General features: G+C 40.9%; 1 protein-coding gene across 1 annotated transcript in view; it reads right to left on the bottom strand.

Moving 5' to 3' along the window:
* The window catches only part of ELOVL2 (ELOVL fatty acid elongase 2), a 57,730-nt gene that overhangs the window by 17,603 nt on the left and 12,989 nt on the right, over positions 1-27,138 (bottom strand). Inside the window, exons 2-3 of the mRNA XM_086740225.1 lie at positions 10,469-10,532; positions 5,305-5,492 (exon numbers count right to left, since the gene is read on the bottom strand). Coding sequence (XP_086596351.1) covers positions 5,305-5,492; positions 10,469-10,532 — 252 coding nt within the window. The remainder of the gene's footprint in view (positions 1-5,304; positions 5,493-10,468; positions 10,533-27,138) is intronic.

Raw genomic sequence — 27,138 nt, 5'->3', positions numbered from 1 at the left:
TTACCTAAATGCACAGCTCAGAAAGGTCAGTAGAAAAGACATGGAGAGCTCAGAGGACGAAAACTGAGAAGTGAGAACAATGTGTCCAGTTAGAACAACTGAAGGTGAGAACAGCAAAGTCAGCTTCTCAGTTCTCCAAACAAATTGTCTGATTAAGATTAAAGAACACCTAGGAATTTAACTCTATCCAGACAAAGTTCTTACTCGCTCAAAAACCTGTTTACTTTGTCCTTATGCTTCATTACTTTACATTGCACTCTGTGACCTTTTGCTGTCTGGTTTGTATTTCTCACTTCTCCCTCTTTGAAATGATGGAAAAGCACACCTGATTTCTTCTGGTTTCTCACTTTGCTCTTCTCCTCTTGCTCCCCTAAGGCTAAGACAGTCTTTCTGTCGTAATTCAAGAATTACTTCAAAGGAAGCCTTCACCTTAAGCACCAATTCTTACGGAACTAGAATCAATCTTTTTTTCTCTACTAAATTTACATTCACTAACTTCTAGACAATTAATGAAGGACTAAATAATTGGCTACAATCTTTAAAAAAAAAAGAAAAAATTATTATGTTGACGTTGGATTTATATAGTAAAATTCCAGGATAGTCAAGTCAACTAGGATCTCTGTCTTTTTTTTACCTTTCCTAATCACCTGCACTGTTAAAATTTCACTTAGACTTTCTGCTACTCAAGCTCTGTCTTTTTAACCTTTCCACAGTTAGGAAGCAATTTTTCTCTCATGTCAGCCATTAGAATGATAGAATAAAACAGAGTTGAAGTGCTCCTTCTATTTTTGGTTTGTTCCTTCATTTTGCCCACAGTTATTCCAAATGCAGGCATTATACTGGGCTTTCTAGCATTTTGTGAGACATAATCCCAGTTGCAATGTGTAGGGCTAAAAATGGTGGCTGGTGGCCCTGATCGTGCCAGCATTGTGCTTCTGACTTTCCCTGCTATCAGAGGATACAGAGAAGGCAATTCTGGTACTCCTGCAAATCCTCTTGTTGTCTTGGCATCTATGGATCTGCAAGTCATGACTATAATTTTACTTACTGTGGGTGAATTTTCAGCTCCTAGAAACAGGTAAAGTGAAGGTAATTAATTTTTTTTTTTTTTTAATCCTTTAAGGTAAAATACTTTTCTCCCAGCTTCACTGAAAAGGTTAATGGACTGGGCTTGCAATACTTATGCAGTTCTGTTCTTTCCTCTTTGCTTTGAATTGAGGGGTCCTTACATGCAAGTCCTGCTTCCCCATGTGGATGTGGTTGCTTGCTTACAAATCCTATGGATTTGTAATAAGTCTGTGAAGTTACCTGGGGATACAGGCAGCTCCAGACATCACGCCACCCCTATGCTAATGACACACATCTCTAGATCTCCTTTTTAATCTGACCCAGATGGTGCCAGTGTCCCGGTTTTCTCAGTGTCTGATCAACAAAAGGCCTTGGGTGAGAGCTTGATGACTAGCTGAGATTTAATTTAAATAGGGCAGAGGCGATACTTACTGCTGAGGAAAGCAGCCTATCACCATAGTAAAGATTATGTGTTTTCCTATCAATGAAAGAGAGTATCCTCACCCGAGTAATTTCACAACTCAGAGATCAGCATTGGTCTCCTTTGTTTCAAGTTTTAATTTATCATTGGAGTTGTGACAGTTTTATCCTGGGGTGAGCTTCAAAACCTCATCTTGGCTTTTGGTGCCTCAGACTGTATCCCTAGACTGTGGTTTGTGAGTTGACTTGACATGAAATAATCTTAAAATATGCAAAGACCTGATTGCTTTTCACAGTAAGCTGGTTTTCTGCTTATATTTGGTACTTTTAGGATCTTAAGCAGAGATTTTTGTAGAAGAAAGGCTTTTTTCTTTTTCTTCAGTGAAATTGGTAGAAGTTTTGATTTTTATTAAAATAAAAAGGCTGATGGTTGTTTTTCTTTATGCATATTCTTGGCAGTTACTCGAAATTGTTGGATCAGTAGACTTGATCTGGGTCTACAAACACTTAATGGTACAGAAGAGTACACAACCAATAACAAACCTCTGAACCAGGCAAGGGTGGAGGGAATTGTCAGTGCACCTGCAGCCTGCCTAATTTAAGCACAGGACTTGAGTCCAAGCTTCAGGTACTTGAAAAAGCCATGCTCTGAAACCAATCTCCATTATATTCAATGTGGAGAGGTAAGAGCTTTTGATGACTTCAAGAAAATCCATTTGCCTAATTCAGAAGCCTAAATTAAGGTCTAATAAACTGGTTTTCAAAAGTACCTAACTCTTTCTTGAGACAAAAATGTTGAGACGTCTCAGTAGGATTGAGGGCAGCTGGGCAGGGCTGGGTTTTTTTAGATCTTGTCCTTTGGGGATGGTAGGGGTATCTGACTTTATGCTAATGGCCCATCTTAGAGTTGTCCTGGAGCTGTACCTCCAAGTACTTTAGGGATTGGTTGACCTCAAAGCCCATGGAGCTAATACTGGCTCCCAGATACCTCATACCCACGGTGAAGTGTGTGGAGCTCTGGCTCGAAAGAGGTATCTGCCCTTGGAGATTTAAAACCAGCCCTTTTGTTATGACTCCCTGCTATAACCTTTGTCGTTGTGCCTTGAAGTTGCACAAATTAACTGTGGTCAGAGATCAGCTAAAGTAGGTCAGGAGATGAAGGTGAGGAGACGACAAATTGCAGCACAGGTACCTCTGTCATCTGGTTTGCCATGTTTGTCATTAAAGCCATCATGTGGGACAGTCTGATACACCCTTCTTTTGAATGAGATATTTTTCTTTTGAATGTCTAAGAAGCACCCACTCCATTCTGGAGCTATCAAAAGAAGAAGTGTGTGGCACCTTATAAACAAAACCAAGAACTATTTGTTGGTTTGTTTGGGTTTTTTTTTTTTTTTTTCGTGGTTTATCTCTGTTATAGAGCTTATTGTTTTGTGATTTATCTGTGTTCCAAAGACCAGAGGGGTTCAGGTGAAGTGGGAGGATGAAGGAATAAGACAACTGTTATAGATGTCTCTAACTAGCAATTCATCCTGAATCACACTCACTGGAGGGATCAGCTGTGTTTACATAAGAAACTACTGTGCAGAATGCTCTAAATATAGGTAACTCCTTCCCTAAACAGCTTACTGTCCACAAAAGACAGAGAGAATATGGGCCAGAGAAAAGCTTTGGACATTTTGAAATACTGAGTCACTATAACTTTATTGAGTACTGAAGATGATTGCTGCTCTCCCATTTGCCTGTTTTCCTTCAGCAGTCATGTGCAAGCTACCTCAGGCAAATCTGCAAGTCTTAAACTTCCATTCTGCTCCTTCACAGGAGAAATTGTGATTGAACCAGGCAAGTAGACTATGAAAAAATACAGAGCCACTATTGTGGACTAATGTTTCATAAAGTGCAAAACCAGCCTGGCTGACAATCCAGAGCTAAAACTGAAATCTGCAGTAAAACAGCTGTCAGTGCAGATCAGTCGTGATGTCCTTCAAGCTCCCAAAAAATGCAGAATGTGGAGCCACGAGCCGCTGCCAGCCATAGCCAGCTGCAACGTGAGGTATAAATCAGCAGCCTCCAGCTACAGAATCAAGGTCCAAAGGGACTCATCTGAGGACTAATGCAATTCAGCTATCTTCTGCAGCAAAGTAAGCCTGAGGAAGGACAGGGGGGTGAGGTGGCTGAATGGGAGCTGGCTCAACACAATTCCTACAAGGATACAAAGATGGCAGAACACAAGTTTACTTCATCCATGTGAGACCTGCTAAAATTCTCTTTGTTCACTCATTTACTTGTGGCAGGCCAAATCAGCCTGCAAGGGTATTTTTGTTTTCTGCCGAGTTAATCCTTTTTGCTGGGTCCTGCTGCTGAAGACAGTTATCTGTATACCTTCCAGCAAAATGGGGATTTAAACATCAAAGCGCTAGTTTAAATTCTGGAGGACAATCAGTATGGAGTCATCAAACCTTCCAGCAACCGTGCTGATTTCTCCTTTGCTCTGGGTCTGGTGCTGCACTGTCAGACGCCCACAGCGACCGCCGAAGGTGGCTGGAGCTTTGACCAGGACGAAGCTCTGTGTAGCGCAATTGGTCCCTTGCACAAAGGCACAAACCTAAACTGCTGTTCAGCCTTTTGACTAGATCAGTCACTTGGTGTTTAGCTCAAATTCTTTTAAAGCTTGAAATCTTTGGGGTCCTGTTTGGTTTCTGCAAAGTTTCTTCTCTGGCTGCCAGAACAGTTGGTCCTGGTTTTTCTCATGGTAACTGCTGTTGTGGCCAGAGAGCAAGAAATGCTGTGAGGCTGTGCAACAACGTCAGCTCACACCTCTGCAGGTCACACCACGAAACCAAGCATATCCTTCAGCCAGGGCTTCTCATGCCCAAGGCCACTTTTTAAGCCAATTCAGATAATGTTTTGTTGTTTTGTCTTTTAGTGTTTGTTTTTTTAGGGCTGCAACTGATGGATGTTAACACTTTAATATTAAAAGTAGCTCAGTTATCACAAGAGCTCAATAGGGAGCTCCCAAATAAATCAAAGTAGTGAGTTTTGGCTTCTGCTCCCCACTGGGGAGATGAAAACACATATGTCTCTGCTAAGGAGCACTGTTTGAGTCCTCTGCTGTTGCAAAATTGCCAGATGGATTCAAACCTCTCTTCTGGATCTGAATAGATCCTGATTTCTGTGAGCATGTTCCTTCCTGATAAGTACTTGAGAAATAATCTATGTGACCATATTCATCCTCCAAGTCTGATAGCATTTGCTTTTGGCTGAAGTGGCAGGTTTTTAACATCTCTCTCCTACTGTCTGACTACATGAGGAAAGAGGCTTAGTCAGGACAGCAGAAAAACAACATTGAATTGACAATACCATAAAAAAAAAATTAGTACTCTCATCTATACATCTGTTCACATTTAAGCATAGGCATTTGTACATAGAAAAATCATTTCATACACAGTCATACGAATGAAATCCAATCCATGGGCATATTTGTGGGTTCTGAAGAATGAGGTGTAGACACGTTTGAGCTGAGTGACTGCAGCAGAGCAGTTTGTCTACAAATTAATGCTTGTAGACACTGTCCTGGTAGCAGCCAGCTGTACCCAGGTGGGGATTGTAACTCAGGAAGGACCATTAAAACATGCTACGATCTGAGCTGAGAAGGTACAGTTCACTGTCCAGTTGCAAAAGGACTTTTCTTGATCTTAAATTTACTTTGCTGCTGATGTTAAATTTCCTAGCAAAGCTATCTGTTGCTAAGATATTTCTGCTAAAAATTGTATTTTGCTCACCTTTCTCAGCCGCACTGCATGGAAGAACACTTACCTCTACGAGCATGTACAAAGAGAGCAGTGTAATCCCAAGGTTGTATACAATGAGGTGAGCCCTGAGAGAGAAAGGAGGCCTGTCCTTCATGAACTTGTTGCCCAGCCATATGCAGAGTAGGTATGCTCCAGTAAGGAAAAATGTGGGAAGGTAAGAGTCCAAAAGGAACCATCCTCTAACCCTGGCATCTGCAAAAAAAAAAAAAAAAAAATACATGCAGCAGGCAATTAAGGCGGGTATGGTAAAGTGTTGCTAAAATAATGCAGGTCACATCACGAAAGATGTCTGCTGAAAGTGTGAGAGGGAATCTGTCACGCTTTGCTCAAAAGAGCTATCCATTGCTTTAACCTTCCCAAAACTGCATACTAATTCAGAGAATATGTGCTGAAAACTGCATGGAATTCCCTAATAACTTAAGGTCACTTAAATCTCTTCATTTTAACAGGAAAGAGAAAAAGAAAAGAATAAAACATTCCCACATGCTTTAAAAAATTAATTTAGTGTTTTAACTTAATATTTAATTAAATGATATCTCATTCTGCTCAATGGATGATTTGCAGATAGTATTAAATACTAAGTATGCATGTAAATTTGCTAGTTCATATATTAATTCTGCATTTGCTATATAAGTATGAAGGTATATAACATTTACTAGAAAACATTTATACAAGGGGAGGATTGTTTTAAAAACATTAAATATGAAAAACAAATGGCAAATGTTTACTTTGGTTATCAAAGATATTTGGCAAGGTAAGGGCTTGCTTTCTCACAGTTTCTGTCCCATTTGCCTGGTCCTGAAATGAAATATTAAGGTCAAATCCTGCTTGCCTTATTCACACAAGTAATCCCATTGGCAGTAATCAGATAGTTCAGTGTATATGAGCAAAGCCTAATCCTGTATGTCAATCTGGAGGCACTGCTTCATTGTCCTATGGGCAACTGGATGTCATGAGCAAAAGAAGTGTATTTTCTTTTTATTTTCTCTTTTTTTTTTCTTTTTTTTCTTGAAGGTGGAGCAAAATTTAGAGTTAGTTTTCCACAGCAACAGTCTTCAGACATTTATCTATGTAAAGAACAATGAACATCATGGCTATTGTGCTGATCACAGTAGTTCTTTCTGCTCTTAGAAACTGTTTTAAATTACTTCTTAGTTTATTTTTTACAAAGACTAAGATTATGTTAAAAATTGTAACAGAAAAAAAAAGATATTCACAGTGCACGAAAAAACATTTTAGTACTTTTTCTGCATGTGTTGAGTTTGGAAAGGACTGGACAATACATGATGCACAAACCAAAGGCACCCAAGCATTTAACAAACTGTTGCTATTTGCCATTTTGCTTTACTGTATTCCTTCTGACTATTCTTTCATCAGAAATCTATATGTATAGGTATACAGAAAGTGAGAATTTAAGTGAGTTAGAGTAATCTGCTTATGAACAGGTCTACTAACATCATCTTTCTTTCTTATTACGGTCTCACTCCGCTTCCCACCTTGCTGCCATCGCAGTGGCTGTAACACTCATCTCTTGGATTTGGGCTCCACATGGGATGTAAGCTCTTTTGCAGGAAAGACTTTAAACCAGACCTAAGTTATTGTGGAATTCCAGTGCTCTCCTGGATTTGACTCTCCCTTCTGGGCTCCCAAAAGCCTTGAGAAGAGGTATAGGATTAAAACAGTCACGGCAGTATAACCTTCTATGACAAAGCACCATCCTTCCTTTAGGGTGGCCTTGCTTTGCTGTGCATTACCAATCTAAAGCGCTTGTTTTCTGTCTTCAGATCTCAATCTCTATTTAAGATCACCTCAGTGTGAGAGTAAACGACTTCCAACAGTGCTCTTAAAGTTAACAAGCCACATGTGAAGCTATGGAATGGATATTTTTGGGGGGATTCTGCTCCCATGTGGGCTCCAAACAGGTTCTTCTCCCATATGGGCTCTAAACAGGACACAGGAATCAGAGGACAGGTAAAGGTTGCGTGTGCAAGTGTTGATCTAGTGTATGTTTTAGGAGCATAAGGATTTAATTTATTTAATTAGTATCCTAAATGAAGATGTGGAAAGCAGTCATGTCAGCAAGGCTGCTATCTAAAGAAGGGTCTCCCCATCCGAGGATTGCAACACTTGATGCATAAAGGTTACTTGCACAAAGACCAACTGGCATCAGGAGATAACAAAATGGAATGTTTCCTCAAAAGGGAAAAGTAATTGGAAGAGATGAGAATACAAATTAAACTAAACAGCATTAAATGCTGCCCCAGTACACCCTCAGAAAGTTTTCACTCTGCTGTGAGTGGCCACAAACATGTGGGCTGATCCATACAAAAGCAGAACTTGTGTGCTCGTGCAGGTCAGCATGTCGAGTATTTTTAAGATCTGTACTATTTCTGTTTCAAGAGAAATTATTAAAATGCATACCCTTATTGATTATTTTCCATCCCAACCTTGGTACTTTGAAGGGTGAGGAAGTTATTGGCAGAAAGTGGTTTATAAACAGCAGCCAAGGAATGTGACTATTCTATTTCCATTGACACTTACCTGTGAATGACAAGAAGAGGAAGGTTTGCATGTGGTGAGAAGAGAGAGGAAAGGGAGTATACTTCAAAAAAATTTATCGGAAGCAGGGGAGATCAAAAGTATTTCTGTTGACTGACAGTTCGATCTTCATGTTCAAGTACTATAAAGGTAAGTTATTAATAGGAGAAAGGACTATTTTTACAATGCTGAACCCACACAGCATCTGAATTTGAAACCAAGGCAGTGAATAAAGCCACAGTGTGAAAGCGCTGGACTGCGGCAGGGGAAGGAGCAGGCGCCCACAAGCTCTGGTTGCTCTGTGAATAAGCTCATTCACAGTCACCGGCCATGATGTGCCAGACTCTTGGAGTGAAATCTTGGCTCCTTTAAAATGAGTGGCAGGCCTCCCAGGCTCTTTAAAGGAATCAGGCTTTTATCAGTGAGGTTTAGAAACATTTTCATTCATGTTTCTGTATAGCTTTGGCCAGTTGGTGTCTGAGTATATTCAGATCTTTTTAGGTGCAGAGGGTAGATGGTTTTGCACCAATGCTTTGCTACCGTTCATACTTAATTGAGAAGAGGAGGATCCCTTATTAATTTATTGTAACTTTATTAAAATATATCTATTTTTGACCACCTCTGTTTCTTTTACAGATAAAACAAGCAATCAATTAACTAGATTTAGCTGTTGCAATTCAAAATTCCTTAATTTTGTGTAACACCAAACAGTACTCTGCAGATGAAGGCAACCCTAGAAAAATGCTTTCTTAAAGAACAATATAGCTATTTCATTGTTTTTAATTTTGCCTTGAGCCTTGATAATCTCCTATCCAGAATAATATGGACTAATATCAAATTGTAAGGCTACTTCTTATTAAGAGATTCAACTGATGGGCATGTATATGGCTTCTAATCCCTGATTCAAAGGACTTGGTCTGCTAGCTCAAGAGCAAACATTGAGGTAAATTTGTGTACAAAGTCCAGCTGACAGCAGTGAACAAAGGCCCAAAATAGGCCTATATATAAATCAAATCCAGATCTTTGATAGTATGTCCCCTATTCTAGTAGTGCAGTACTGCAGCTTGTGTTAGCCTGGTACTGCCAACAGGAGCAGAAATTGCCTCTGGGAACCGGCACGTGGCTTTCTATCTCTTCTCATGCCCTCAGCCGTATCTGGTAATGATGGCTAACACCAGTATAGTCATACCAGTATTTCAGAAGTTACTACCCAAAATATAAACCATAAATATGGGATTGATTTTTAAAAGAACAGAGCACTGTCATCTATCCTTTTAAGCCATGCTGCCGCTGCATGAAGTATTGTGCACTGTGGGTGAAAATCGGTGGAGAGAAAGAAGGTGAACAGTTTAGGTTTAGACAGTTGGGGAAGCTCTCAAGAATTCATTAGATTTTCATTTGTGGGGTCATTCTATCCAATTTAAAACAGTTTGCAGTTTATTGTGAATTATTTATGTGTATAAACTCATTGGAGGGAGATATGTTATTCATGAAATGTATGATACAGTGTCATTATACCACCAATTAAATTAAAGGTCATAGTAAAGAGGCATGGACAAAATCTGCTATCTTCAGCACTGATGTCTCGAGAGGGATGGTGATGTACTTAGCAAGTAATACAAATAATACTTATTTAACTAGAGTGCTTTCTAAAAGCCCAAAGGAATCTGTGTGCTATTTTACATTGGATTAACTACAGTTCATTCCTTCAGACAATTTGTTCTGGACCAACGAGGAAAGAGGAATGCAGGAGAATATCATGTTCATTTGAAAAAAAAATAGTAGTATTTTTATGCTTGTGATAACATTTATTTGTTGATATTAAAATGCACTATTATAAAAGCCATTAATAAAACTTAATCCGTTTTAATCACTTCTGCTGCAGTTCCCAAGCTGTTCAGTGTTTCCGCACCAGAAATCTTTCAATCTTCACATCTAGTGCAGAGATGATGGAAAAGATTTTGTAGGCAGCCAGACAGCTAAGAAGAATGACAATTTCTTAATTTTTAAGAATGCAGAAAGAATGTAGAAAAATGTATCTGTCCTCCCTCCTCCTTTTACTGAAATTTCAGATGTGATCCTGCGGGGTGCTAAAAGCCCTTTCTTGCTTTTGCTCTGAGCATCCTTCTGAATTAGGCTATTTGATAGGTAGCTGGACCAAACAATAACTGGATTATGAATGAAAATCAGTCCCAAAACAGATCTCCCACTTTAACAAAAATCCAGGCTTTCAATTTTTTAAATCTACATTAAGATGTAAAACTGAAATCCTTTGATATTCTCCGAAACAAAGGACTCTCAAATTTAGTGATTTTTTTTTAAGTTTTAAAAAAATTCAGTTTCATTTCTTCTTTCACCTTCAGTATAATCTGTGATTGGTTTTAATTGGTATTACAGGTAATATGGTGTCAAACAGTCAAAGTGAAAATCTATTTACTTTCTATAAATGCAGTGCATTAATAGATTTCCTAAAATTGCTCCTGCAAATACTGTCATTCTATCTAGTCCACATTTTTCAAAGAAAAATTATTCAGATATAAGATTTTTACTGTTTCTATTTATTAGAATATTTTTGAGTGGTAATCTAGGTAGGTATTATTTCCTAAAAGGGCTGTAGCAGAGCAGCTTACCTCGAGGTCCAAACATATAGTCCACAAACGCATTTACTTCCTGGTCAAAAGCTTTCAGATGCTCCTAAAAAATACAAAAAGGATATGTGACAAAGACATTACATTGTGGCTCACATAGAGAATACAATTAAAAAAACCTGAAAAACTGTCAAAGACCATGTCATGCTCAAATATTTCCAAACTATGCAACATCACATTTACTGAAAAAAAAAAACCCAAACCTCTTAAAAAATTAATTTAGGGCAGATTGTGGTCTAGATAACAACAGAAGCCTTGTTACTGGAAACTGCCCAAACCATAGCTCTTTAGGAAGGGAAATGAAGGTTTTGCAAATGAAAAAGAACAAGTATCACAGCAAACCCATCTGTGACGGATGTTATTTTCACTTTAATAAATATGCTTTTTTTGTTTGTTTCCTCAACTGAGTTTTGTGTGTTGTTTTTTTTTGTAGAGAGCAGCTGGCAATTCCTTTGGTAAGCTTCACAAAGCTGCCTGGTTGCAATTGGCCTAGTAGCAGCACATCAGCTGAATATCTCGATGCTTTACTCTGAAAGAGGGAAAGCTTTGAGGTGAGCCAACTGAGATTTCTCTAAATCAGGAACTGAGATCCTAAAAAAGTCTGCAGGAGAATCCAGACCTCCAGTAATGAATTTCAGGCCGTGTAGGGAGGGAGGAAGAGGAGGCAGGAAGAGGAGGGCTACATTATAGAGACTTTGTGTTTTGAGCTTTAAGTCAATAAAGCCGCTAAGTTGGCAGGCTTAGCAAGTTTGTGTCTGTCTGTGACTGAGTTGGAGCTAAGCCATGATCAATACAGTCCTTCCCTCAGCTGGACGTGGTGGCCTCTCCAAAATACTTCTTCCCAGACTCCAGTTCTGGGCAGTGGCTTTCTGCATGCTGATGCCTGAACAATTCTTTGCCTGAGGTCAGTCAGGTTCTTCCTCTGCTTCTCCCAACAATGCCTGCTGTGCTTGGTGAATTAATTTCAGCACTGAGCAAGAGCAGCCAAGCTGAGGAAAAAGACACGGAGAGATGCTGAGCATCTCCACAGGGCAAGAGCTGCGAAGGGCTGTGTGCACCTTTGAATGACAGACATCTCCACAACAACCTGGGCTGCAGTCACCATTAGCAGATCTGCCTTGTGAATAAGCACATTTGCACCCTAGCAGGTCCAGCCCTGGCCTCTGCATTCCCCTGCTGAGGTTGGGTTGTGGTCTGGGCAAGGAGAAGCTCCTGGGACTCCCAAGCCCCTTGTGTTTCTTCCCCTCTTATGTTTTGGTCCTCAGGATGTTCAAAGTGGACAGATTTTGTGTGAATACATGGCAGCAAGAGGTTTTGCAGCACTATAGGCTGTAAATGTCTGTCTCTGCAAGATGCTGCTGTGTTCATCTTATCTTAAAGAAAAACCCAACAAAATCCCTGAAACTGAAAGTATATTTATAGATTTATTTAACAAAAAAAATAAGGGACTTGCTCTGAAAAAGAAAGAATGAAACTGACGACTTATGATACAAGATTTTGCATACTTGCAGCATGGAGGAAACTAAACTAGCTTTTAGGAAAGGGCTCTGACTACTGCCCCAGGAGATAGGCATTTTCTTAATTTCAGACAATTTCCTCAGCAGCATAAGGATGGCTTCTATCACAGAAGATGGGTCCTTTTCCAGGTGTGGGACCTGTGGAGAATATCTGCTTCCATTTTCACATCCTTGAGCTATGCAGTTTTTCTGCTGTTATTTCATGACGAAGGTACTGCCATTTGGGAATGCCACACTGCTATTTGTCTGTGATGTGCCCACCTCCTGCATTACTTTGAAACAGAGCTACTCCTGTGCTCGAAGGTTTTGTGGTTTGACTTAACTGACTGCTTTGGAAAAAAATACTTTCATGGATTGAAGTGACTTGTAGGAATGAGCATGCAAAGCTACTTGCTTTCATGCTTACATTATATAAACAAATCTTACATGTCAAGAACAAAATAATAAACAATGTATATTCCTTTCATACTAACATACTGTAGAGAAATCTACTCTTGGCTGCATTGAAATGGAAATTACGGACTGAATTCTTCTAGCAGTTAGATGGAGGAATTAGAATTGTAGAATAATTGTTAAGGAAAAAACAGCAGAATGAAGACTTAAAAAAAAAGAAAATAGAGTCATAGAATCATTTAGGTTGGAAAAGACCATCGAGTCCAGTTGTAAACCTAACACTGACAAGTCCATCACTAAACCATATCCCTAAGCATCACATCTACACATCTTTTAAATACCTCCGGGGATGGTGACTCAACCATTTCCCTGGGCAGACTGTTGCAATGCTTGATAACCCTTTCAATGAAGACTTTTTTCCTAGTATCCAATCTAAACCTCCCCTGGAGCAACTTGAGGCTGTTTCCTCTTGTCCTATCACTTGTTCTTGAGAGAAGCGATGGACACCCACCTTGCTACAACCTCCTTTCAGGTAGTTGTAGAGAGTGATAAGGTCTTCCATAACCCTGCTCTTCTCCAGACTAAACAACCCCAGTTCACTCAGCCGCTCCACATAAGACTTGCTCCCTACATCCTTCACCAGCTTTGTTGCTCTTCTCTGGAAGTGCTTCAGCACCTCAGTGTCTTTCTTGTACTCAGGGGTCCAAAACTGAACACAGTATTTGAGGTGCAGCCTCACCAGTGCTGAGCACAGGGGAACAACCACTTCTCTACTCCTGCTGGCCACACCATTTCTGATACAAGCTGGGATGCTATTGGCCTTCTTGGCCACCCAGGCACACTATTGGCTCATATTCAGCTGGCTCTCGACCAGCATCCTGAGGTCCTTTCCACTGGGCAGTTTTCCAGCCACTCTTCCCCAAGCCTGTAGCATTGCATGGGGTTGTTGTGACCCAAGTGCGGGGGTTGTTGTGACCTGAGTGCAGGACTCAGCACTTAGCCTTGCTGAATCTCATACAATTGGCCTTGGCCCATTGATCTGGCCTGTCCAGATCCCTCTGTAGAGCTTTTCTACCCTCTAGCAGATTAACACTCTCACTCAACTTGGTGTCATATGCGAAATATACCAAGATTGCTTTTTGCATAGATTACTGTCTTCATTGATCCAGCTTGTGGCAGTTGACCTCTTACACCTGGCTAGCATGAGCAGAAAGCACTCTGAGTAGATGAGCCAGTCTAAAGTTAAATCTACCTCATTATGAATGTGCTTAAATGACACAGTGGGGATTTGTACCAGTTCCTAACTCTGCTCTATCTTAGTTAGCACTAGGCCAATTCAGTGCCTGGTTTGCTTTCATTGGTAATTTGAGAGTGGAAATTTTTAGGAGGTGTAGCAGAAGAAATGAACATGGTTCTTAAGAATGTCCCAGCATTTGCCTCCCTTTTTAGCTTTTTTACAGGTTATCTTAGTTTACAGAAACAAACATAGAGATTTACAAGATATAGATATACAAGGTTGTTGAAGACAATACATTTGTTCATATACCTAATGCTAGCACTAACATTTTGGAAAAAAAAAATTCTTACTTTAAAAAAGGTAGGTCATTTTGTGTGACTAGGCTTGTCACCTTCCTGTCAACACCACTACAAAAGACCACTGTATTTCTGGGTTTTAGAACACGTCCTGAATAGTGCCTCTGGGCAGATTAAATGCAAATGTCTTGCTCAACATGATCTGGTGTGTTTCTAAAGAAAAGCAAATAAAAACAACCTGAACAAAACCACATGCTCAGACGACTCGCTTCTCTCTGGCAAATCACTGTAATAGCCTTTATCAATGAAGGTATTTGAGTTACAAGGCTAAAGATTAACGTGTGTTTCATGTTTTTCCTCCAGTTGTAGAGGACATTGCTCTGGGCACTGGCAATGCTGCAGTTTGGCAGAATTTCAGACAGATTTGTAGAAGATCTATTTACCTACACTTACAAAAAAGACATTAGGTTATCTGAGCAAATCAAATCACCCAAGTGGAAAGATGAGGAGGGAGCATAAATCCGATAATGATAAAACAACATAGAGTTCTCTAATGAATGTCGGTATTTTTGCAATAGAAATTGAAATAAGTGAATAAGTAGCATGGTGCACATATGTGAGTTACTGTTTTCACGCTGATTGCACTTAAAACACTATTTCAAGGTCAGCAGGTATGGAAAAAAAAATCACTTCTCATTCTATGCTTATATATCTTTGTTAGTGTCGATCTTCACTGAGAGACCAATGTCTGATGGCTTCCTAATAGTTTTAGTAAAAGTAGCATAAGCTATGCAAAAATAATCTACAGGCTATCTAAGCAATGCAGGTATCAAAATACCTCTGATTTGTCCAAAATACCTTTGATTTCTCAATATACTAATGATGTGTCTTTAAGTATTATCTACTGACCTCTGAAAACACTACCTCAAGTGATTTAATTTCCCTTTATATAGCTACGAGAAACAGGCTACCTGGATCTGACACAAACACACAAAAACCCCCTGTTTTCTTTTACAGAAGCAAATGAATGCTTGTCCCTGTCAGCTATTATTCCCGGTGACAATCTTCAAAACCCCCCCAATTACTACCTTAGTGAATTAATACTACAGTCTAGAAACAAGGACTTCATAGCCAAAGTAACTTGTTTGATCTTTTGGAACCAGGAATGACCAGCTACAGGCTAGGGAGCCCGTTGAAAGTCCTAGGTCCTAGTAGCTGCAGTCACAAACCCTTCAGAAGGAGAACTTGCCCACAGGCATGGGGTCTCCATAACCTGTGTTAGTCTAAGAATGGATGTTCTAAAATTAAAGACACCTTGAAATTCAGAGACAGCGATACCAGGCTTCTCTGAGCTGGGATGAGGAACTCGTATTCAAAATGTTCTTCATGTGCATAAAGTACTGTTACGGACAAGAACTGTGACTAAAAGATAAATAAAAGGCAATTATTAAATATACACATGCATGCTGAGGTATATTTGTGAGGCTTTTTCTTTGATTATGTGGATTTTAAACGGCTTTCTGAAATAAACTTCCTACAGCTGACTAAACTGCATTCAATCTTACTTATGCTATCTGGAAATCTTTTGCATTAGTGGGTTTTTTTCCATGCAACAGCATTGAATGTCATGCAGTATATAAAAAATCCAAGATAGTTTGTTGCTTATTCTCACCCAGCCATAGAGAAATTATAATACTCTATGGACAAAGAGATTTTTGTTTCAGGCTTCAAACAGAAAACAGAAATAAGTGTCAGTCTCTGCTCTCCAATACAGCTCCTGGAAGAAAATGTGATATTTGAAATAATCATGATAGAAAATATGAAAATATGTATATTAACTGTATGGTGATTTTTATTATTTAGATAGCCACTTTTGCTTAATTCCCTGAAGATTTCTGCTCCATAAATAGTCAGTGACTAAGCAGTACTGTAATTAAACTGAATTTATCAGTGTGTTTAAGGTCATTAATTTTAGATGCCTTCACATATTTGAATATACAAATATTAAAGAAGTATTGGAAAACTGTAGTGTCTGCTCCAGAATGGCTGAAATGGAATGAAATGAAGCAAAGGGAAGTCAAAGTTAAATGTCAGGACTGTGGCATAACTGCTCATAAAACTAATTTTTTAGCTTTTTATTGCTTGGACCATTTCAATTTAATCTGGAACAAAGGTGTACAATGGGGGACAATTTTTTTATCAACAGATTGTTTCAGACCACCTTTTAGGTTTTTGCCATCTTTATCTTCTATGATTTGTGTGTTATATCTGTAGGGGAAATAAGTGTCTAATAATCCCTAAAGAAAGCACTGCTTCAAGGATTACTATACACAAACAGCAGAGAAAGACGAAGCTAAAGGTAGAAAGGTGAGCCAGAGGTTGCTATGTATTGTGTCACTATAACAAGGGTGATATTCAATGAAATTGGGAGACAGAACATCCAGAAGTTGATAATAAACTGCTGCTTTATGTAATTTATAATTAATATAATTAATATATGGAACTCACTGTTGGAGAACCTCAGAATAGGAAGAAACTGGAGTGAGCTCATGAGAGAAACAGACAACTATCTGGGGGATAAGGCTGCCACTATGTCCCATGGATGCACAGGAGGGAAGGAAAAAAGTTAGCTAAAAGGGACATGATCTCAGATTTTTTTTTTAAGCATTTCAGATTAAACATTTAAAGAATCAGAAAGTGGACCCTTTGATATTTCTATGTCCCATGTTCTGGGACATTCTTTCAGCCCTGATGGCTGACCAAGATTAGGGGCTAGCTACATTGCAGTCTTAATCAGGACAGATGTATTGCCAGAGCTCCCAGTAGAAGGACAGCCCTCCCACTGTGGTAAACTGGGCTGGCTAAAGAGCTTTTTTTGCCAGTGTCAGATGCATCCACTTGGGATGTTTTTGCTGGCATAGCAATCTCACTGCCTGATTCCTTCATAACAAGCAGCATTGCAAAACCAGCAGACTTTTGTAACTGCATCAGTCTTAAGAAGGCATGTAATTTGGGGTGACAGAAGCAACCGAAGCTAAGCAGTACTGCAGCAAGGGGAGTTCTGCTCGTGGTTCGGGTGCAGTGAGATGCTCAGATAATATGTGAGCAATGCTTGGTAATGCTCCTATTTTGTGGAAGATAACCAAGAAGAGCTAATAGAAACAATAGTGATGACTCCATCTAAAGACATCGTTATTATGAATTCCGAGAGAAGAGAGATCTGTATCTTTGTTTTGGAAATGCAAGTTGCATAATACATTTTAATTTAATGGAAAAATCTCCGTTTGAAAAATACAGTGTGGTGGAGAAGAACCAAAAGAGGGCTGTTCCAGCTTTAGTACAGAAAATAAAAAATGAATGGTCTTCATGTATTTCTCTTCCTATTTCCTTTCTTCTTAAAGCTTTCACAATGAACTGTAAGCACTCCAGGAGAGAAAGATGCTGTTATTCTGCTCAGTAAATTATTTAAAAGACTTCAAGAACAGCTTTGAAGATAACAAAGAATAGCACTGCTTATTCTTGAGAAACATAGTATTTCTAAAATATTTCAGTAAAAGCCATGTCTGGTCTGAAAACAATTTATTTGATTTTCAATGTTTTTCAACCACATTATATTTCATTTCTATTATTTTCTCATACTATGCTTCATTCCACTGTTAAAGCTTGCATGCATATGTGCAAAAGTCTGGAAATTTTCCAGTTGACATTATAAAATTCAGCACTTTTTGTGAAAAAAAAAAAAAAAGGCAGTATCTTTGCAACTGAGGGTTATTTTTGCATGTATTTGAAAATTACTGACTGCAGGCTAGCATCCTGCACAAGGCTGGTAGCTTGCAGGCTTGCCTGTTACCCAACAGAGTAAGTCAGTAGGGGAGTTAATTCATCAGATAGGCTGGTTTTCTCTAGAGGGGATTGAGAACAGCAGTTTGAACAGTGATTACAGCCAAAAGTGCTGAACGCCTTCTCCTGTGCTGATTTAGTCACTGCAGAGAAAGCAGAGTTGATGATGGTGTTACTGAGGGTGAAAAGACAAAGGGAAGGTGGCTGCAAAGGAAAGGAGGGTTCACAGATTTTGCCTTGGTAGCTGCTCAGGTCACACTACCTGTGAGAAAATGCTGTGTTTTCAGTGACTTCCTCAATAAGAAGACTGGCTAGCAATTTCTGATATGAAAAATGAATGGAATTAAGTAAAGTTTGGTAAGCATGGAAAGACACAGTTAAACGTAGCCCGAAGTTTTTTTCTTAAGCAGTTACTGCATTTGGGCTGTCTAGGTGGCTTGACTTTGAACAGTAGATAAGATTTTTTTCTTTCCTGAAATATATAATCTCTCCTCTGTCTTATGTTCTTATAATTTTGAAGTGGGGGCACTTGCGTCTAAAGGTTCTCTTATTTTATTGCTATTCAGATAAATTCACCAAGTGGTTTAGCAATGCCTGCAGGAAAGGGGTAGGCTGCTAGCAATGTCTGCACTAAGCCTGAAGCAGAACATTTGACTTGCCTAAGTTACCAGGAGCATGTTAAAAGATGGTACCTACACAGGAAAACTGAATTTCTTCAATTTCATCTTGACTTTTAGTTCTGTATTCTCTCTACTTGGACATGTCTTGCAAGGAAGAGTTAAATCTTCAAAGAGGTCTGGGGTGTAGTGTTGTGGTGTGTGATGCTGAGGTGTCTTGATGAGTTCCACGATCCCAAGTGAGATGTCCGAGCTCCCTACACAAAGCACAAGACCTGGATGCCTGGCTCTCTGCTCTGTGCAGACAGATGGCCTTGGAGAGAGTACAGGAGCTCCCTTTCCGGAGGGTGGTACTGAAGCAGCTGGCTGCCTCCTCCTGCTTGTGACGTAAAGCCAGTGACTGTTTCTGGAGCTGGGTACCTACACAAGTCTTTCTTTTCCCTTGCAAACATGGCCAAGATAAGAAAGTGGTACCTGTGTAAAAGCAGCAGCCAATGTGCCGGGTGCTCCTGTGATACCAGTGTTAACACCTGCCTTCCAGCTAATCTGTCAGTGGGCTCTCAGCTTGTAGTCTCCATCTGCCCTGAACCTTAGACTAGCAGTTAACTCTGGAATTTATTCTTCTTCGTTTCTTCTACTGCAGTTCTTGTTTCCCTAAGAAATACTTCAGAACATGGCTGAGCAGTGACTAGAATCCAAATGTTGAGATGAATTCCAGTTCCAGTTTTCCCCCTTTCTTTGATGCTACTGATGCCTGACTATGCTCAGAAATTTAGGGGGATGTGCCATCCCAAGTGGTTAGGGAAGTCATAAAAAGATGTGAGGTAGGAGTTCAAGTTAGGTAGAAGAGCAGTTTGAAGCTTGGTCTCCAGTACAACAGGTGAGGGTGGTATGCATTCAATTAATGGGAAAGACATGGGCTTGGTGGCATCATAGCTACCTATGTTGGTGGTTTGTGGTTTTTAGGTTTTTTTTTTGGTCTGTATATGGCAGTCTGAAATCCAGGCTTAGAAAACCATGTCCCACAGGGGAGGCAGGGCAAGGAAGGCATGGTTCAAGAATGTTCCCGAGGTTTAGGAGCTCAGACCCGTAACAGGTGCTGTTACTACTGGAAACATGAACACCTAAATAATTTAGGAGCTTCCAACATCATGTGGCAGCTGGGGTCTAAATTTTGGGCAAAGGTACCCTGAAAAAGCAGTTCAATGACTGAAAGAATAAAGCCAACAAACAGCCCCATGCAGCATCTAGTTCTCCCTTCACATCCACCCCTGCTTTCACAGCATTTTTGTAGTGCTCCGTAGTTTCCTAGTGTATGTGCCTCAACTAAGCAAAAATCTAGTGTCATGATGTGTCAGATTTAAACTGTAGTTTTGAAAAGAAATCCAGGAAAATGGCACTTCAAAGCACAAATTCTAGCCTGTCGGGTTTTTTTTCTTGGTTTGCTTTGACTTAATGTTAGCCATTTGCTGTATTTTTATTTTCAAAGACATTCTGCTTTACCTCTAGAAACAAAAGCATCACTCAAGCTGCTGCTTCCATACTGCAGTTGCAGTCAGATTAAAAAATAAATAATAAAAAACCCACAACAAATAAACAAAAAACTCCCAACCTAAACAAATCACAACAGGTTGGTGTTTTGTGCAGTAATTACCCTTACTGCAAGCTGTCTCCATTAGGCTTAGGCTTGTAGAGAAATCTTTAAAATTAATAGGAATCTCTGTGTAAGACCCATGAAAAGGATAGCAAGGAGAGCAGAGTTCTATGTGCTGCCTGCCGTAGCTCGTCTGTGAGTCCTAGTATGCTGAGATCTGTGGAAGGTATCTAGATGTCTCTCTGAAAGGAAAGGGCTTCTGTGGGACCTGAAGGCTTAGAGGTGTGGCCATTATATATTTAAGCAGCAACTGTGTCTTGAAATCTTCTGCTTTTTCCTTGGAGTACAGGCAGGCAGGTGCTCCTAAACATGCTCTGTTTCAAGGAAGGGTAAGGCTCTTCAATTAGTTCTCTCACCAGCTGCTCCATGAGTGTTCAGGAATAGTATTTCAGAGTGCCTCTTTCTTCTGTATAATTTTTCTTTGTTATTTCCTGTAATCCCAGGCTCATACTCAGTGTTATAATGGTCTCTGCCCTGCTGGAGTTGATTGCAACAGTGCACCAGAAATCTTTCCTGTTGCTAATATCCCTCTGCTCTTCAGGGAGTTAGAAACTGGTATTTCGGCTAATGGGCACCTAAACCAAGTTTCCCTGTGGTCTCTATGTGAATAAAGCCACCTTTATGCAGTTCCACTTGTGCTGATGTCGTAGTTCAGCCCTGATCAGGACCAGACTACACAGTCTGTCTCTCGCTCCCCCCACCCTCCAAGAGAATAGGAGGAGATGATATAAGAAAAAAAACAGCTCAAGGTTTGAGATAAGGACGGGGAGAAATCCTTAAAGTTACCGTCACGGGCAAAACAGACTCGGCTTGGGGAAAACTATTCATTTATTTCTAAAATTAGCAGGAGAATGAGACAGGGAACAAGATAACCTCCCCCCACCCCTCCCTCTTCCCGGGCTTAACATTATCTCTACTACCTTCCCCTCCCGAGCGGCACGGCGGGGGGAAAAGGGAATGGGGGTCGCGGTCAGTTCATCACGCGTTGTTTTATGCCGCTGTTTCATAGTCGGGGGAAGAACTCCTCGCATTCCTCCTCTGCTCCAGCGTGGGGTCCCTCCCACGGGCCACAGTCCTTCGTGAAACTGCTCCGGCGTGGGTCATCTCTTCCACGGGGTGCAGTCCCTCTAGAACAGCTGTCCCAGCGGGCCCTCCACGGGCCACAGCCTCCTTCGGGCCTCCACCTGCTCTGGCGTGGGGTCCTCCACGGGCTGCAGGTGGATCTCTGCCCCTCCGTGGACCTCCATGGGCTGCAGGGGGACAACCCGCTCCACCATGGTCTTCACCACGAGTTGCAGAGGAATCTTGGCCAGGAGCCATATTACTCCTCGCCCTCCTTCTTCACTGACCTTGGCGTCTGCAGCCGTTCCTCACAACAGGCTGGCAGACACCTCTCAGGATCCTTTTTACATCTTATTCACTTCTCATCTCCTCTCCACTTCTTGCAGCCGGGCCGGGCCGAGTTGGGCCCAGTCGGTTGCCCGGCGGGAGGCCAGAGGGTGAGGCCTGCAAGGCCCATGAGGCTCGCGCCTCCCCCTCTCTGCCCCCCGCTCAGCTGCTTCACATCTTCTCCTCCTCTTTTTCCTGTTTTCCCCTACTTAAATACGTTATCGCAGAGGCGTTATCACGGGACATTCTGCTACCAATTGGCTCGGCCTTGGCCAGCAGCAGGTCCGCCCTAGGCCCGGCCGAGTCCACTGAACAAAGGGGAGCGACTTCTAGCAGTTTCTTACAGAAGCTACCACCTTAGGCCCCCCCTCACTAACAAAACCAGAACAGCTGATGGTACTTTTTGTGGTACTTTTCCACACAAACAAGACTGGAATATTAAAATAATAGGAACCGAGAACCGGTAAACATTTCTCCTCATTGCCCAGGGTGGAGAAACAGCAGAGAGACTCAAACCAATAGCTCCCATGGGCAGATCTAGAGGCTTCCACAGACAAGAGTAAGGCCAGAAGGGACTTACCACAGACCTGCCCTGAGCTAATCTCCATTTTCTGCTAGAGCATCTAGTAGCAGAAAGCCAGTCCCATCCTTCAGTATCTGTTCCTGTGTTATATTCAGTATTTTTAATAAAAGTGCTTTCCTTCAGGTGAAAGGGAAGCAGACAATTTTGAAGCTTGAAGGTTGAGAAACTTCCATGCCCTCCTCCTTGGAGCATGAGTTTGGGTGGCCTACGTAAGAGTCAGAGGACATGGCTCTCTTAACAACCCCCTGCTTAGGCATGTTATGGTTCTCAGGGTATTACTGACAGAGAGCATTAAAAGAAACAGTGGCCTACTAAAAGTAGAGCCTTTGTTGTGCCACCCATAAGGCACTCATTTTCCTTTACATCAAGGAAGTAGAGCCCTTTGGTTAGCTTGCTCATTGACCCCCAAATCAGCATGTGCTGTGCAAGGGGCTCCCTTTCTTCACGTGGACCGAAATGGGCGCCTGATGCAATTTGCTGTTGGTAGTGATACACCTTCATCACTAAGTTTAACACAAATGAGCAGACAGGTGTGCTAGGAGCAAAAGAGGGCTTAGTAATGGGAGAAGCAGCATGTCTCTCCATCTCCCTTCTGAATCTTGGCCCAGTTTCCAGCAACGCTTAAGTCAGTTATAGTGGAAAAATACACACGCAGAGCTGTGCAGCAACAGCATTCCCTCCGGCTGGGGAGTGTGAAGTACAGTAACAAGCACAAGCTCCAGGTTAACGTGCTGAACGCTAACAGAAAGTTAGCAGGACATACCAAAACCAAGTTAAGCACATGTTTCTCAGAGGTTCAGCACCTTTGATTTCTGTGCCAAGACCTATTGTTACTGATGGTTACTGGTAAACCTGCCCTTTCTGGGAATTGCCTCTGATGGAGCAGGAAGGAAAACACCCCTTGGGCTTGGCTCCCGTGCCTGCAACAGCTGGTCCTGCAGTGGAATGGGGCACAAACCTGCTTCAGGAGGCTTCCAGGCTTCAGTGGGTCACCTCTGGCTGGGAGACCAACCCAAGGAGACCAGCTGTGCTTGGTCTTTCACACAACTGCACTCCACCCTGCTCACAGTCATAACCAAAACACAGATGCACACCTCATGTCAGCTGTAATTCATCTCATCCTCACCTATAGCTGCAATATCCACCCTCAGTGTAGACTATTTCCCTGGTTTTTAAGGGAAAATTGCCTATAGGCAACCCTTGCTGCTGCTGTGATGCTTCTCTAAAATAAAAGCTTATGGAATTATAATGTTTTCTTGCTAATGAGGTGGTTTTGGGAAATGTAATAGATGATAACTCAATGCAATGAAAGGAAAAAAATTAAATTTATTTTTAGGCTTTCCCAACATTTACCTTCCTAAAAATTGTCATATAACATGGAGATCAAAAAAAGCTTTCTGTACAAGTTTGCATTTTCTCTTCCTAACTAACAAAAAATACTCTTTTTTTTTCCTTCCCCCTCCAAAAGACTGGATACTATAATCTTTACAAACTATCACAGTTCTTATGTCTCTGTGAAAATGCTAGGTTCTAGCTGCACCGAAGCAGAATAGCAAGTTCCATCTTGTATTGCTAAGTTGATAACAATATGTTAAGAAAATCCAAAACCTAGCATGTATTTATTGCAGTTATATATATGCAGAGTGAGTTGTGCAGCATTTTACTTGGTGTAAAACTCCTGAAACCAGATTGCCTGGCTTTGGGGGTTGTCATCAGGAGCAGGCACTTTGTGAGCACCCCAGTTCTACATGACAGGCCTTTACAGCCAGGAGACTCCGGAGAAACACTCTTCTCTCAAGCTTTATCAGTTGTTGGTTGATGGTTGGTGTCCTCCTGTAAGAAATGGGACTTCGGGCTGTTTTCAGCTGAGGAAACAACATACTCCAGGCTGTTCACTTCTGGAGAAATGGCACTAATATTTAGGCTCCTGCTGCTCTGGGATTTTTAGTTTTGTTTAACTAGAGGGCTCTCCTCACTTGGTTTTGTAGTCTCACTCAGTGCTCTGCGTGCTCATCCCACACATGGGAAAAAGGACGTAAATGAGGAATATCTGCTTATGGCTTCTGTCAGGGCTCAAATCAGGTTGAAGCACCATCAACACAAAAGGTGAGTAAGTTCTAAGAGACAGAACAATTTTCATGAAAACAGTGTAAATATGTGAGCTATTTCAGACATCAGTCTTTGTTTCTGGACTATGAAATTTTCTAGGAGTCTTAGAAAATATTAATTTATCACATGACATAGGGTGAGTCTTATTTTACCTGCCACACTACTCTCAGATCATATATCATTGTGAGATAAATTGCTTTTCCAAAATTAATTAGCTGTTTGGGTTTCTTTTAAGTATGAGGAAAAAAAATTTGGAAGGTGTCTGCACTACAATTGCATGGGTTAGAATGAAAGTGATTTAAGAACCCATTAATATTTACTTAGTTTCCCGAAATCTATTCGTAATTTAAGTACTTGAAAGCATTCAGCCTATTGCACATTTTTCATTGGTTTATCTTGTAAAAGGCTGTGTGTCACATTGTCTCCAAGCAGAAAAATTCCCTTTCTGGAATCAGTGTCTGCAGGATTTCCCTTCTACAATTTCCAAACTTTTCTTGCTTTGTTCTTTACAATCATATTCATAGAATCATAGAATCATAGAATGGTTAGGGTTGGAAGGGGCCTTCAGAAGTCATCTAGTCCAACCCCCCTGCAAGGAGCAGGGACATCCCTGACTAGATCAGGTTGCTCAGAGCCTCATCCAGCCTGGCCTTGAACGTTTCCAGGGATGGGGCCTCCACCACCTTTCTGGGCAACCTCTTCCAGTGTTCTATAACTCGCATTGTAAAAATTTTTTTCCTAATTTCCAATCTAAATCTACCCCCCTCTATTTTAAAACCATTACCCCTAGTCCTACTGCACCAGGCCCTACTAAACAGCCTTTCCCCATCTTTCTTGTAGGCCCCCTTGAGGTACTGGAAGACCACTATCAGGTCTCCCCGAAGCCTCCTCTTCTCCAGGCTGAACAGCCCCAACTCTCTCAGCCTGTCCTCATAAGAGAGGTGCTCCAGCCCTTTTATCATCTTCATGGCCCTCCTCTGGACCTTCTCCAACTGGTCCATGTCCTTCTTGTGTTGGGGACTCCAGAACTGGACACAGTATATTACCTAATTGCTAAAATAATACATGGCAATTGCAGCGCTCAAAATAGAACTCATCTGGCCTTAAAAGAAGAGCGGGGAAAAAAGAGTGGCTGCTATGGCCCAATTTGCAGTATGTGTCAGTCGTGTACACTTCCAAAAAACGTATCTTTATAATCCATCCTCTTGCTTGTTATTGGAATTTCAAAATGAAACTGTCACCAAAGCAGATCAGTGCAATCCTTTTAAAAGTAATCCTGCTCAATTCTACCTGCTACACAGGGGAACATCAGCTTAAGTTGTAATTAAAGAAGATTTCTTCAGGGAGATCTCAGATGTGGTCTGTCAGTTCCCAAGAAAATGGTAGCAATTATTGACCTCATTTTTCCTTTGCTCTAACAATCAGATTTTAAATGACAGTATGACCTGAGACAGAGCATGATTCAGTGACTTTGTGACAAGACTGTATGACTGTGAGGGAATAAACAAAAAGGAAATTAGTCAAAAATTAAAGGGTAGATAAAAATTCTGCCTTCTCCTAATAGCTGGAGTGAATAAATAACTTCCTCAGGCAAAGCAACAGTCCTTGGGAACCAGTCCTGACTTGAATAAGAGAAAGCATTTGAGGCAGAAAGGTCCTTAAGTTACAAGCAAAGAACTCCAATGATTTTTCTTTTTTTTTTTAGAGAGAGGTTAATTCTGTTACAGTTGCTTCCTTAATGGTCTGTTCAGCTCATGCTGACTTTACAAGGCATTGGGAAGACAGATCAGTATCAGAATTAATTTTACATCAGCAACACGAAAGCCTGCACAATTTAACATACCTGCTTCCAAGCAACTAGACTTGGTAAAGGATACCCAACCAAACTACGTAATGAAGAAGCAGTGTATCACTTCTCATTATATAAAAGCAAGACAGCCAGCTGCACTTTGAGAAGCATGGGAAAATAATTCTACCAGAGCAAGGGAGGGTCATTGCCCTTTGGTTTTTGAACAGAATATCCTCCAAAGATGTGCCTGGGTACACAGTGTCTGCCCAACATGTGCCATCTATGCAACTACACAGTTTTTGCAGCAAAATGCTTGCATCTTAAATTTAGACTCACCCAATGAATAAACAAAATGGGGACAAGGAGCACACGAAATGGTAGGGGAGAATTATAGCAACAAGTTTACAAGGCAGCTCAGTTTTCTGAGTATGCCACATCTTGATAATTTTGTTTTCCTTGCTATTTGCAGACAGATTTTGTCACTGCTGAGAAGCTGATTTCGTAAGTCAGTATAGTGCATGCAGGGCTTTATTTTGTACTTGGCGTATATGTTTGGATATTTTTCTGGAGGAAGCAACAGAGACAAATACAGTACTCTTTCTAGTACTGTAAAAGTATCTTAATTTTCTGTTGTAACAAACTTCAAGATCTAAGATGAATAGAAGATCCTAAGGCTCTGCACAGGATCTCATGGCTTGTTGGACAATGAACCTTAAAAAAAGAACCAACCCTAAAAGCAAGAGCTCTGGTTTTCCCACAATTCTGGCAGCACGGTAAGACAAAGGGCACTCTATGCCGAAGAAGTAGGTTTCTTGGTTGCCGTCCCAGATGTCTGCAACATAACACTGTGTCCCCACAGCAGGGATTAATGTGCAAGGGACTGCCTGCCCCTCCTGTTACAGGCAGGGAGGATCAAAAAGGATTTTCTAAAATGTGTTGTTTCCTGACTGGGTCTCAGTTTTGCCTGAGTTTCTCAAACAGCTCGTACTCGTGCTGCTGGACACTCGCCTACTAGGTGGGGGACAAGGCAGGAGGATTTGAAAACCCATGTGGGTAGCATTTATAGCTTCTCTGGGAAGACATAAAAGTAGGGCTGTGTGGTTGTCTCCTTAAAATACACTAAATTAAATGAAAATAAAATATAAAAATATTTAAAATAATTTTTAAAAAACATAGTTTTTTCTTTATAACTTACACTCTTTGACAGAGAGTTGTCAGCAGCCCATCA

The sequence above is a fragment of the Chlamydotis macqueenii genome, chromosome 2, assembly GCF_036417535.1.
Source record: "Chlamydotis macqueenii isolate bChlMac1 chromosome 2, bChlMac1.mat, whole genome shotgun sequence".
Taxonomy (NCBI): domain Eukaryota; kingdom Metazoa; phylum Chordata; class Aves; order Otidiformes; family Otididae; genus Chlamydotis; species Chlamydotis macqueenii.
This window is presented reverse-complemented; position numbering and strand designations above follow the sequence as displayed.